The 13,110-nt window shown below is 31.7% G+C and overlaps 2 protein-coding genes across 8 annotated transcripts; both read left to right on the top strand.

Annotated features, from left to right (window-relative positions):
* Window positions 1–764: 764 nt before the first annotated feature.
* LOC101203656 lies at window positions 765–7,324 on the top strand. Of its 6 annotated transcripts, none has more exons than XM_011658750.2 (5): window positions 765–926; window positions 1,012–1,151; window positions 3,774–4,126; window positions 4,264–6,233; window positions 6,820–7,324. In XM_011658750.2, the coding sequence occupies exons 3-4, from the start codon at window positions 3,780–3,782 to the stop codon at window positions 6,227–6,229; spliced, it is 2,313 nt and encodes a 770-aa protein (XP_011657052.1). In that variant the 5' UTR covers window positions 765–926; window positions 1,012–1,151; window positions 3,774–3,779; the 3' UTR covers window positions 6,230–6,233; window positions 6,820–7,324. The 6 variants fall into 6 exon arrangements, with proteins under 6 accessions (XP_011657052.1, XP_011657051.1, XP_031743564.1 ...); XM_011658749.2 differs by having other exon boundaries at window positions 3,777–4,126; XM_031887704.1 differs by having other exon boundaries at window positions 3,817–4,126.
* Window positions 7,325–9,649: 2,325 nt separating this feature from the next.
* On the top strand, window positions 9,650–12,676 carry LOC105435994 (AT-hook motif nuclear-localized protein 7). Of its 2 annotated transcripts, XM_031887957.1 has the most exons (6): window positions 9,650–9,953; window positions 10,385–10,452; window positions 10,659–10,790; window positions 10,959–11,105; window positions 11,779–11,843; window positions 12,508–12,676. In XM_031887957.1, the coding sequence occupies exons 1-5, from the start codon at window positions 9,680–9,682 to the stop codon at window positions 11,809–11,811; spliced, it is 654 nt and encodes a 217-aa protein (XP_031743817.1). In that variant the 5' UTR covers window positions 9,650–9,679; the 3' UTR covers window positions 11,812–11,843; window positions 12,508–12,676. The 2 variants fall into 2 exon arrangements, with proteins under 2 accessions (XP_031743817.1, XP_031743816.1); XM_031887956.1 differs by lacking the exon at window positions 12,508–12,676 and having other exon boundaries at window positions 11,779–11,980.
* The last annotated feature ends 434 nt before the right edge of the window (window positions 12,677–13,110 follow it).

A 13,110-nucleotide genomic window follows, 5' to 3' on the forward strand; every position in this document is an offset into this window, starting at 1 on the left:
TATCTAAGTTAGATAGATTTTACTATATTTATCATTTTTTAAATATTGTTATATACTTAATTACTAATCTTAAAATTGTCACCAATAAAATACATCTTCCTATAAAAAATGAATATGTATACAAAATCGATATAATTCGTAAAAGTTCATCATAACATCGTTATCACGTTTCACTTAATTTTTTTATTTTCCGGTTAGAATCAAAATATTTAATTTGTTTACCATAAAATTTGAAGTAAACACTTATTTCTACTTCAAATTTGGAAAAAAAACACAAATGTTTTTTTTAATGGTAAGTTTCAAAACATTTTCCATTTTTCTTTCAAGAATGAAACATTTATTTATTGTTTGAATTTATGTGCATTGTTCAAATTTAATTTTATGGAAAACAATATATTTTTTTCTAGATGGATATGCATCATTATATTTTTACCCAACTTTTCATATAGTGAAATTTAAAAAAAAAAAAAAACCCATAAATTTAGTTATTATAAATACAACCAAAAAGATAAAAATATTAAAAGCAATTTTTGTCTTAATATACATTTTTTCCATAGTTTTTTCATTTATTAATTATTATTTTTTAGGTTTACTGAATTGTAAAATAACAATTCGTTGGTTCTGAAAAAATAACAACTTTTTAAATAAATAATATCAATAGTTTATTGATTGAAGAATTAAAAACATAATATGGAATCTTCTGCTTGATATAAATACGTATTTGTATCCGAAATTGTCGCATATATTTTGTCTTTAACCTATAGTTTTTTCTCCCTAATTAAATTTTTTTCATTTTTTCTTAAAAAAAAAAAGAAAAAAAAACCTAGAAAACTTTTGGAGCGGATTCGAGTTCGTTCGGGGTTAGAGCGGTAAGTATCTTCAATGACCAACAATCGTCCGGAATTCAAACACTCGATCTCTTGAATGTAAGCAAATATTCAATCATTATTGATTTTTGGGTTCGATATGCTTCTGTTCATGGAATTTGTTGTTTCAATTGTTCTTCCATAGGGTCCAAAGTTGTTGTGCTTACCAGCTCCATCTCCTTTTTGTTAAAGATTTTCGTTCCATTTGTTCTAGATATCATTGAAATTTGGGCACTGATTCGTTGCCTTCAACACTGCCTCAGCTCTGAAGTACCTTAATAATCGGTAAATAGTCATGCAAATTTTTTTATATATATGCAGTTTTATTTGATTGTGGATGTTAAGTGTCCAACGATTCTGGCATTGCTTAGTGTAGTAATTGAATTTTTATGAGGATTCTGCATTGTATTTTAATGTCATATGGAGCTTTCAGCCAGGGTTTATAATTTTCATTGGAAGAGTAGTGCCAAGTTTGATAATTTGCCTTACTGAGTGGGATTTTTCTGATAATCTCCATATCATTAGTTAGGAATACTTTTTCCAGCTTTTGGTTGTACAATTGAATTGGGGTCAGAAATCAGAATTCCTTTCTATGGTCTTGTATTCTTTCACCGTTTTCAATAAAAGCATGGCTTCCTACTTTGTACATACATATAAATTTTACAAAAGCTTTTGGTTGTTCCCTTGACTATTATGATTTATTAGACCCGAGAAAAGTTGGTTATAGATCTTAGTTAGAGGGGTGATTGGTTTGAATGCCGAGATGCCCTGCATCCAAATTCCTTTAGACACCTTGATGTCCTTCACTGAACCCACTGTTTCCCTCATCCTTTTGAGAGCTAGTTCTTGTCCACAAATAAAAAGTAGGATGGTTATTTCCTGATTTCAGCAGATGAAGTTTGGTTAGATGCCAAGAGGTGTGACTTGGTCATTTTCTTCCATAGTAGTTTCCCATTTGAGGCTTTGTTGAATCCTTCTATATCCCCAAATTTTAAACCTCTTATTTCCTTGGGTGCAATAATCATTTTCCACTTTATCCAATAACCCAATGCATTTTCTGGGATTGTGCCCAGGGTAACCTTCACAAGGGCTTTCATTAAATTAGAACATTTACTTGGGGAGCTTGAAACAATTCGTTACATGAATAGAGATTTACTGAGCAACATTTTTTAGAAGAATTTCTTTCCCACCTATGGAGGTGAATGAGTCTCCCCTTCGACCCTTAGATAGATTTCCAGATCCTTTCCTTTGTATATTATATGTCTCCATTTTTCTTTTAGCAAAAAACTGACAATGCCAAATACACAAAGCAAAGGTTTGTCACGAGCTTTACCCCGAAAAACTTTTGAAGACAAACCTTTAAATCGTAATTAACAATTGGGCCAATTGGCAGCGTGGCAACATGAGTCATTAAGGATTGAGAGAATGACAAAACTTTCAGGTGTTGAGGCCTTAAAGAAAATGAGACTATCGGCTGCCTTGCACAAAACAGACACACGGAAGGGTGTGAAACCGAGAGGCCAGACTAGATATAGAAACTTTCATAATGATTCTCATGTTTGTTGCTTGTAGCATTAATGACTAATCCTCAAAGCATACCAATAAAAGATAGGGTGACAGAGAGCCACCTTTTTGGATGCCTTTGTTTGGGTACATACATCCTTTTATCTTTTCCATTAATCTATCTAACAACAACAAATCTCATTCATCAGATTCTTGAATCGAGAAGTTACCATTACATTTTGTTGCATGCCTTGCTCATGTATTGGTGGTACTCGTCTTCCTTTCTTTCGGTTCTGAACATGATGAATGCACTCATGAACTTCTTGTGATTATTAACAATTGGAGGGATCTTCTTGATTAGTTTTGTGGGAGGGGGTTCCCTCTTCCCACTGTCCGGCTTCTTTTGATGAATATATCTTTGTTTCTTATTAAGAAAAAAAAAACAAATACACTCTCGAGCTATAATAACATTGTCTGTTGTTGCTTGTCCAGGAATGTGAGCACGTTGTGATTTTGATGTAATAGTTTGTGTTCCAATTGATTTTCCAAGACCTTAGATATAATTTTGTAACACATATTTTAAAGAACGATTGGCTTGTGATCAGTTGCTATCTTTGGATTATTAATCTTATGAGTTAAGGCTATATATATATATGGTTCTAATTGCCAACACTTTTCCTCCCATTCAAAACATCGAATCAAAAAATTTCTCAATACTTTTGATAGAAGAGAGTAAGGAGTTGCTAATTTGAGCAAAGCATAACCAGTTAAGACATTCCTCGACTAAGAGGTCAGATGTTTGAATCTTCACTTTCATATATTAAACTCAATGTTTTTAAGGCGCCCCCAGGCGTGTGCCTAAGGCAAGGGACGAGGCAATCTAGGGGAGTAGCACCTCTTGTAGTGGCTGGGCACCATCCTCAAAAACCCTCTCTTGTTGAGTATTGTGGAGGGCGGGTAGCGCTCAAAACTCCCTTACATTGTCAAAATAGTCCACGGAATCTGAGCCCTACTATGATACTCCTCATTTTTAAACTTGCGTGCCATCTCAATTTATGCTATTCAGTAACTAGACAGTAATATGAAATAACAGAGTAAATGATGCTGTAGTGATTTGTGTTTGCCTTTTGTGCTAAATACTATGTAAGTCACTTAGACCAAAAACTTAACCGGTAAACTTGAAGGAACCCTAATATACTTTTAAAAGTTAGAAGCAATGAACTTCTCCACAAGTCAGAATACAGCATTTTAGAATATGAAAGATAGTAAGTTCCAACTTTGATTAGGTGAGGTAAGGTTGAATGTTATTTAGAATGTTGTCTATTGACATGATATACTTTTTCTTTTTCCTCCTACACTATTGAAAAAATCTGTCCTTAAATTGAAGTTTATGTAATGGCATAGTAGGTCATGGCTGAGAAGAAAATTATAGCTATTTGTCAATCAGGCGGTGAATTTGAGACTGGTAGAGATGGTATGCTTTCTTACCATGGAGGAGATGCTCATGCTATTGACGTGGATGATAAAATGAAGTTTAATGAGTTCAAGATGGAAATAGCAGAAATGTTTAATTTTGATGTGGACAATGTGTCAATCAAATACTTTCTTCCTGGCAACAGGAAGACTCTCATTACACTCTCCAATGACAAGGATCTAAAGCGTATGTTAAAATTTCATGGAGATTCTACCACTGTCGATATTTTCGTAATCATGGAAGAAGTTATGGCTCCCAACATCTCAAATTTGCCAGCCAGTAGGTAGTTTACATGATGTCTGAGCTTTTTATTTTTAATGTTTTGTTGTTTTTCCTTGTCTAATAATTAAAGAATTGAGTCTGTTTCAGCTGCTGGAGTTTGTTCTAAGCATGAAAATATTGTCATTCTGTATTTCCTAGGTCAAGCAGAACGACTTTGTCAGAAACAGTGGTACCAGTTGATGGTACCCCATTGACTGTTGTCCATGGTATTGAGGATGATAATATCGAGTCTGATATCCCACTGGATGGTGCGCTCGATGTTGTGGATGACACAAACCCTTTAGTTAACCACATTGATATAGCAGGTGATATCACACCAATTCTTCCACTTCTTGGTTCAAGTGATGAAAAGAATGGGAAAGGTGTACAGCAGTGGCAGAATACCATTACTGGGGTGGGTCAAAGATTCAGCAGTGTTCATGAGTTTCGGGAATCACTTCGTAAATATGCCATTGCACATCAATTTGCATTCAGGTACAAGAAAAATGACAGTCATCGGGTGACTGTTAAATGCAAGGCTGAAGGTTGCCCTTGGAGAATTCATGCTTCTAGATTATCGACCACTCAATTAATATGTATTAAGAAGATGAATCCCAACCATACATGTGAAGGAGCAGTTACGACTACAGGCCACCAGGCTACAAGGAGTTGGGTGGCAAGTATCGTTAAGGAGAAGTTAAAAGTTTTCCCAAATTACAAACCAAAAGATATTGTTCATGACATCAAACAGGAATACGGAATACAATTAAACTACTTTCAAGCTTGGCGTGGGAAGGAAATAGCAAAGGAGCAGCTTCAGGGTTCATATAAAGAAGCGTACAATCAGTTACCTTTTTTGTGTGGAAAAATAATGGAAACAAATCCTGGTAGTCTTGCCACCTGCGACACTAAAGAAGACTCCACTTTTCACCGTCTCTTTGTCTCATTCCATGCTTCTTTAAGTGGTTTCCAACAGGGTTGCCGTCCTCTTATTTTCCTTGACAGCATTCCCTTAAAGTCAAAATATCAAGGAACATTATTGGCTGCTACAGCTGCAGATGGAGATGATGGTTTTTTTCCTGTTGCTTTTTCCGTAGTAGATACAGAGAGTGATGATAATTGGAGCTGGTTTCTTTTACAATTGAAATCAGCGTTGTCAACATCATGTTCTATAACTTTTGTGGCAGATAGACAGAAGGGTTTAACTGTTTCAATTGCTAATATATTCAAGGGCTCATTTCATGGTTATTGCCTAAGATACTTGACGGAACAACTTATTAGAGACTTGAAAGGACAATTTTCTCATGAGGTGAAACGGCTTATAGTTGAGGACTTCTATGCTGCTGCTTATGCACCTAAACCCGAAAATTTTCAGAGATGCGTTGAAAGCATTAAAAGCATATCACTGGATGCTTACAATTGGATCCTTCAAAGCGAACCCCAGAACTGGGCAAATGCATTCTTCGAGGGTGCTAGGTATAACCACATGACATCAAACTTTGGAGAGATGTTCTACAGCTGGGTATCAGAAGCACATGAATTGCCCATCACGCAAATGGTTGATGTGATTAGGGTTAAGATAATGGAATTGATTTATGCACGGAGGGCAGATTCTGACCAATGGTTGACAAGGCTTACCCCATCCATGGAGGAAAAGTTGGAAAAGGAAGGCCATAAGGCTCATAACCTTCATGTGCTAATATCGGCTGGCAGCACATTTGAGGTTCGAGGTGACTCAATTGAAGTTGTTGATGTTGATCACTGGGATTGTACGTGTAAAGGATGGCAGCTTACTGGATTGCCATGTAGTCATGCAATTGCAGTCCTTAGCTGTCTTGGCCGAAGCCCTTTTGATTTTTGCTCTCGATATTTCACAACTGAAAGCTACAGACTAACATATTCAGACTCAGTGCATCCCGTTCCCCAGGTTGACTTACCTATACATAAAAGTTCTCTGCAGGCCTCAGTTACTGTAACTCCTCCTCCTACACGTCGTCCACCCGGTCGACCTACATCAAAGCGATATGGATCCCCGGAGGTGATGAAACGTCAACTTCAATGCAGCAGATGCAAAGGGCTTGGGCACAACAAGTCAACGTGCAAACAATTACTGCAGAGTGTTTGATATTGTAAGAACAACTTTCTTGTATACACTTTAAACGTCTTCATGTGTACATATAATAATTTTGTGATTGTATTTGGATTTAGGCATGAATGTATAATATGATTAGTTGAGGTACATATATGTTGAACCAAACACTCATGAATAGTAACCATAAGAATAATAATAATACTTGATGGGTGTGATTACTAGTTGAAATGAAGGAATATATAATGTTGCTAGGACTTGGTAGAATTTGGTTCTGCATTCTGGTTTCTTGTATACTCGTTCTGGCATATCCATCCATATTATGCATCCTGAACTTTGAAAGTTGTTTGAAAATTTTCACTTTTTCTTGGTCTGAGTCTTCACATTTCATTGATTCTATGGGACCAACTTCTTGTAATATGCATTATGGATTAACAACATTCATTTTTAGTTTCCCATTGTGAAGCTTTCATGTAACTCATCAATAGGTTTTGGTTTGGAGTTTTTGCTCTCTTATTCCATCAATCAATGAAATCTGTTTCTTTGTATATGTTAACTAAACGTTAACCTGTTTAGTTGACCAACTTAATATGAGGCAAGGCTCATTTGTTGTTTTTCTCAAACAGGATTGTGAAATACGAAGGGTCGTTTGAGATCTCCATTGTATAAAGGACTACGCCGAACCATATACTTTTACCTCTTCTTATTTGCTTCCCTTGACTGATTTGTGGAACCAGTCACCAGATATCGTAAATGGTAGTCTCTCTCTCACTCTGTCAATTAATTCTTTTTCTTTTTTAGCTGTTTTGCTAACTTAACTCTACAACAATAGCAATAATCTTAGGAAAGCAATGAAAATAGCAATTTCTTTTGACTGGCCTCGCTGAATAGTAGAAGCAAATATCTTCCTCTTTTTTTCTTTTTTCTTTTTTCTCTGGCTGATCAAATATGTTGCAATTTATTCTCATCATCTGATCTCTCCGGTATGGATGGTGGTTCCTACTGTCTTTTTTTCCTCAGTTAAAGCCATTCAAACTCATATTTGTAGATTTTGTTGATATGTTGAATATTGGGAGTGCTGTCCAATTTTCCCTCAAGGATGGTACAATACAAACATTTTTCTATTTTCTATTTTTTCATTTTAATTTCAGGGCATAGATGGAAAATGAGAGTAATAATACTTGAATTATGAGACTATGAGCTCGTTTTGATAACATTAATAAACAGTTTTTAAGCTCTTGAAATGCGAATATTAACATGATATTATTAGAGTGAAATGGTGCAATTAATTGGTTTCATTTCTTCTATGTTTATTTAAGAATAAAATACGTGGTAATTATTCAATGTTTGGAGATGAATAAATTTATTTGTTTGATCTTATTAAATGGATCGGAGTTGAAATTAATATAATATTTTTTGGCATAACCTCCAAACTTTAAGGCAATAGGTTTTTTTCTTTTTCTTTTTCCTAATATTTTTACTTTTTCTACTGTAAAGATAAGTATTTAAAATGATATGGGTAAAAGAAATCACACAAAGTTCCAATCATGTGTTTGGAAGTGATTTTGAGAGGATCAAAATCACTTTTTCTTTAAATTATCGTTTTTTAGTGGTTTTATAGCATGAACTAATGAACTAATGAACTAAAATTAATTTGAGACAACTATATAATCATTACAATCAAATTTCAAATGGATTGTGAAAGAATTAGATAATATTTGATTTTTGTTAGGTGGTTCTCGAACCTATCTCTCTTACATTAGATATTTAGTGGGTAATTGTAATTGATAGTCATTTGAAAAATAATAATTAAGGATATGACACCATTTTAAAAAAACTGCAAATATATCAAAACTATTGTTTATAGACTTGTATCAGTGATAGGGACCAATTTTCACAACATGGTCTATCAATGTTAGACTCCATCATTGATAGAATTTAACAAATTTTGTTATATTTGTACTTTTTTTAAAATGTTGCTATATACTTAATTATTTTTAATTTAATTATTAAATTTGCAACTATTGTGTAAATATAATTATTAATTGGATAACTCTAAATTAATTTTTGGAACCAAACAAACCAAACATATGAATGAAAATCAATTTTAAATATGTTTGGATTGAAAATCAATTTTAAATATTTTATAAGTGTGATGTCAAACATAAATGTGATTGTTTAATTAAACATATATTTAACAAAATCAATTGTACTTCAATTTCATTTTCTAAAATTAATACTTCAATTATGGCTTTCAAACACACTTAATCAACCCACATGAAGCAGTGACCCTCTTGAATGGGCTATGTTCAAATCTTTTCTTTTGAATGGATGAGTCTCTCTCCCTCCTCACTTCTATGAAAATATTGTAGCATTTGGTTTAGGAGAGTTCAGTTAATAATTATTATAAAGTAGAATGATTGAGAGAATTGACGCAAATATCGACATGAAAAATGTGAATTACTACAAATAATGCGGTAAAAAACTTCTATCCTCAAAGGAAACTACAAGTTGTTGGTGTGTTTGAAATATTGGTATCTTCTCTTGAGTTTTTACTATAGGTGTGTTCAGTCCCTAATGTTTTAATTTAATTTTTAGAAATAGGTTTAAAAGGTTGATCGCGTGAAAGATAAAATTATCAAATTTAATAAGAAATTTGCCTATATACAAGTTGATGTGGCAGCTTATGTGGCCAGATCCTTGAAGGAGCAAAAATTATATATTTCCAATCATTCCCTCTTCTGGCTCTCTTTCTCCCTCTTCTCTCTCCCGTTTTTCCATGAGATGTTGAATCATTTCCATGGCTGATAGCATTACCATTTCAAGATTGGAAGCCAGCTCAATAGATCTCAGAAACTCCAAGATCCTTCTCATCCATGGCTACCATGAATTTAACCCCAAAAAAATGTATTATGTTTTGACAACTCAAAAAACTTCCATCAACACTAAAAAGCAATCATTTGAACTATGGCAAATTAGTTTTTTTCTTTTTCTGAATTGTGTTCTATCCTTTTAAGTTTACAAACTCTCTAATGTTTTTATTCAATTTTTAGTTTTTAGTTTTATTTTTTTTAAGATAGTTGATATATTATTTCTTAATCTAAACAATAACAATAATAAAAAGAAATTGAATTAATTTTCATATCTCATTGCACAGGAAAATAAAGTTATTTTATTTTGAATCCTTGATTAAGAAACTTAATTTGCAAAACTTAAAATTCTTGCTAACAGTAGGGACTAATTAATCCATTTACTTAGTACAAAAAAATGTCAATTTCAACTCTGAAAAATGTACAATTTAAACAAAATAAAAACAATTAATGAATAAAAATAAAATAGAATTTGCCAAAAGGGGTTTTCTATTAGAACGAATTATATTAACTTTTGCACTAACAAAGCCATTAGTATTTAAAACCCTAAACCAATTAAATACAATTGAATTTCCAAAGTTTCAAGATAACCAATACATTCTTCAACTTCGTTTCCATGGAGCTTCGACCCCCTGGTAACTTCATGGTTAGACATGAATCTTCGGATAGTGATAATATCGGTGATGGAGAAATCGACGAGGAATTTAGACATGGTGAACTGAGCGCCGAGAAGCAAATTTCGATGAAAAAGAGAAAAGGAAGGCCGAGGAAATTTAACGACGCCGTCGACCGCCGAGATCCACAGTCCACTCCAGACTCACAAACCAAACCCGAACGCCGTCGTGGCCCCCGCCCTGGTCTCAGTATATCGCAGGTTCTCGCAACGTTAGGTACGTACGCTAGCGATTATTCTTGTTTCTTTCCATCGCTCGCCCCCTCCTCCGCCGTAACCGTTAGTTTCTTTTCTTTCTTTCTTTTACGTCATTTTCTTTTTACTTTTCATTTCTTTCCCTTCTTTCTTTAATTTATTATTATTATTTTTCTTCTAAAACTTAAACTACAAATTTAGAAATATATAATAAAACCTAAAGATTTCGAATATTGATCAAATTGCATGAACTAAATTTTAACTACAAGATTGAAGTACAATAAAAAATAAAAATTGGTTGATTTGGTTAAATAGTAATCACTGCTCCTTTCCTTGTAATAAATAATGATTAAATTAAGAAGTTCTTATAGCAAATAGAAAAAAATTAAAATTATTTATCCAATATTCTTTTTAATAAAAATAAACTAATTTGTTATATTTATAATAACTAAGGTTGTTACGCATGGGAGACAATTGGGAGAGATTTTATCCCTCAGGTCGTTCTCGTTGCACCTAGAGAGGTAAGTATATTTTAAGTGTATGTTTCTATTAATGTTATAGATAGATATTCACTAAAAGTTCACGTGAAATTTTGTTATATTTTATAAATATTTTAATTTATTTTACTATGTTTGTAAATGTTCCATAAGTAATCTTACTATGATTTAAATTTTTAAAAAAAAATTATTAATAATGTGGTATATATTTAATTTTGAGTGTGTGACAGAATATTGTGGATAGAATATCAAACTTCAAAGTGCCAGGACGTCGATCAATTTGCATAATTTCTGCTTATGGTTCAGTTTCGTCTGTTATTATCCATAAACCCAATACTGTTGCCTCAATACTTAGATTCGAGGTGTTCATCTTCTTTACTCACTTATCTATATATCAATTCTTTTTCATTATTTGAAACATTATTTCTCTTTTATTCTGGTAATTCCTAGTTTTAATTTTAATTTTAATTTTATGTTTTATTGAATATATAACTAATCATATATAATATAATTTATGTGTGTAATTATAGGGTATATTTGAGATATTACAACTGTCTGGATGGTTTGATGGAAGAGATAATAAAAAACAGATGGCTATATCATTTTCTACATCCAATGGCCAAGTTTTTGGTGGCATCATCGTCCGTTCACGACTCATAGCAGCAACTCCGGTTCAGGTAGAGTAAGATAATATATTCATATTTGCAAACATGTGTTTAACAAATAGTTTGAATTTTATTTATTAAAAGTCATAAAAATTCAATATGCAATAGGTTTTCATATTATCCGATTTCAAACCGTAAAATTTTGAACCAATATTTTTATTTTATAAAGATTTTGAGTTTGAAATTTTAGTTGCACAATTGTTTCAAAGAGATGAATAGTAAAAGTATTGTAAACTGGTTTCTTTTTTTTTCTTCTAAATATAACAAATATTGTGTAATATATTATAAATGATATAATATTACAAAATAATAATGATATGGTTTAAAAGAAACATAAATCATAATAAATTAATAATAATTTAATATCAATTAACTACTCAACTAAATTTTAGTGTGTAGGTACCACCAGGTAGTTTTATGATTTATAATTTTAGACTATCATTGAATTATACTCTACTTTCATTTATGATACTTGTAATCTTTTTAACTTGAATGTTGATGTCTACGTATAATTAAAATAGAATCAAATAGATACAAAAATTAAACGTTTGTAAGGAAAATATTGAGATGTTTCAACCTTATTCTCTCCTATAAGTGATGTAAAATTTTACCTCTTCTTCCTAGAAGTTCTTTTTGCCCAATTGATTGAGATTATAATATGTAATGAATTTTAGTGTGTAAACAGATAATTGTGGGAAGTTTCATTATCCAAAATTAAATTGATGGAGTACTAAGCCCACACGTCACAAGGTATGGTTTCTTTGTTTAATTTAATCCATAGCTTGGTACTAAAGATTTGTGAAAATGGAGGAACCAAATTCAAATGAAAACTAAAAATGTAGAATTTTATCATAGTATTATATATTTCCATCATAATATAATATGATGGTTAAATACTACTCTAAAAAAATCAATTTACTTAGTATGCTTTTAAATTTAATTTAATTTAATTTAGATACGGTCTTAAATTTTTTACATTTTAATTAATGTATTTAAAAATCATTGTTATTTGGCCGTTTGTTAATTTGCTGAGTTGTTTTAACGTGAAATTTAGATAACCAACAAGAAATCAATTAGCTAATTTATAGAGAAAAATTTAGATAAAAGAGAAGAGGAAAATGAAATACAATAATGAAAATGGTTATTTAAAAAGAAGTATAAATAAACTCCATAATAAATAAAATAATATTTTAAAAATTCAAAGAATAAATCGAATATGTTGAAATTTATAGACGAAATGGACAAAAACTAAAAAACGTACAATAATAAAATAAGTATTTAAAATTATATAATTATTGTTATCAAATATTTTTTAAAATAATAAAATATTAAAATTATTTACGAAATATAGCAAATTCCATCCCCAAATAATTAAATTTTAAGGAAAATAATCCTTGAATTGCATGCAGAGCAGGCCAAAGAAGAAGAAAGAATTTTGTAACGATTCCATCTCTTCGCTTTAAACTACCAAAGGGTGCGGTTTCTTTTACTCTTTTTAATTACCACAAAACTTTTGAACGGTAGAAAGTAAAAAGTTCAATGTAAAATAATTATGTTGTCAATTTGTAATGAAACTTCTCCCATTTCTAGATCAACTCTTTATTATATACAAATACGTACATACAACTCTTTTCAAGATTCCAAATTACTAGAAAAGAAGTTATATTATATACAAATACGTACATACAACTCTTTTCAAGATTCCAAATTACTAGAAAAGAATTTACTAGTGACCAAAATTGATCGACAACAAAAGTCGACAATAATGATTGGAGGTTGGTCTGTGACAATCAATGAAAGTCAACATTGAAATTGCTCGATGACAGTCACTATAGCTAGTTGATGTAGTACAAAAATTATATGTCAAATGAGATATGTTGATAATTCTAGCAAGTTGATTTAACAATTTTGAAAGGGTAAGCGGTTTATTTAGATGCAATTGATAGAGATAAATAATATAAACTTAGTTGAAAAAAGACTTGAAGATTGTTTGATTAAATATTTAACGAAAACTCAT

This window comes from Cucumis sativus, chromosome 6, assembly GCF_000004075.3.
Source record: "Cucumis sativus cultivar 9930 chromosome 6, Cucumber_9930_V3, whole genome shotgun sequence".
NCBI lineage: Eukaryota > Viridiplantae > Streptophyta > Magnoliopsida > Cucurbitales > Cucurbitaceae > Cucumis > Cucumis sativus.

Bases quoted from the DNA above. Each gene is read 5' to 3' on its own strand.
- LOC101203656 (XM_011658750.2), top strand. From the start codon at position 3,780: ATGGCTGAGAAGAAAATTATAGCTATTTGTCAATCAGGCGGTGAATTT. The intron at 4,127-4,263 runs GTAGTTTACATG...TGTATTTCCTAG, and splicing joins TCAAATTTGCCAGCCAGTAG to GTCAAGCAGAACGACTTTGT.
- LOC105435994 (XM_031887957.1), top strand. From the start codon at position 9,680: ATGGAGCTTCGACCCCCTGGTAACTTCATGGTTAGACATGAATCTTCG. The intron at 10,453-10,658 runs GTAAGTATATTT...AGTGTGTGACAG, and splicing joins TTCTCGTTGCACCTAGAGAG to AATATTGTGGATAGAATATC. The intron at 10,791-10,958 runs GTGTTCATCTTC...GTGTAATTATAG, and splicing joins CCTCAATACTTAGATTCGAG to GGTATATTTGAGATATTACA.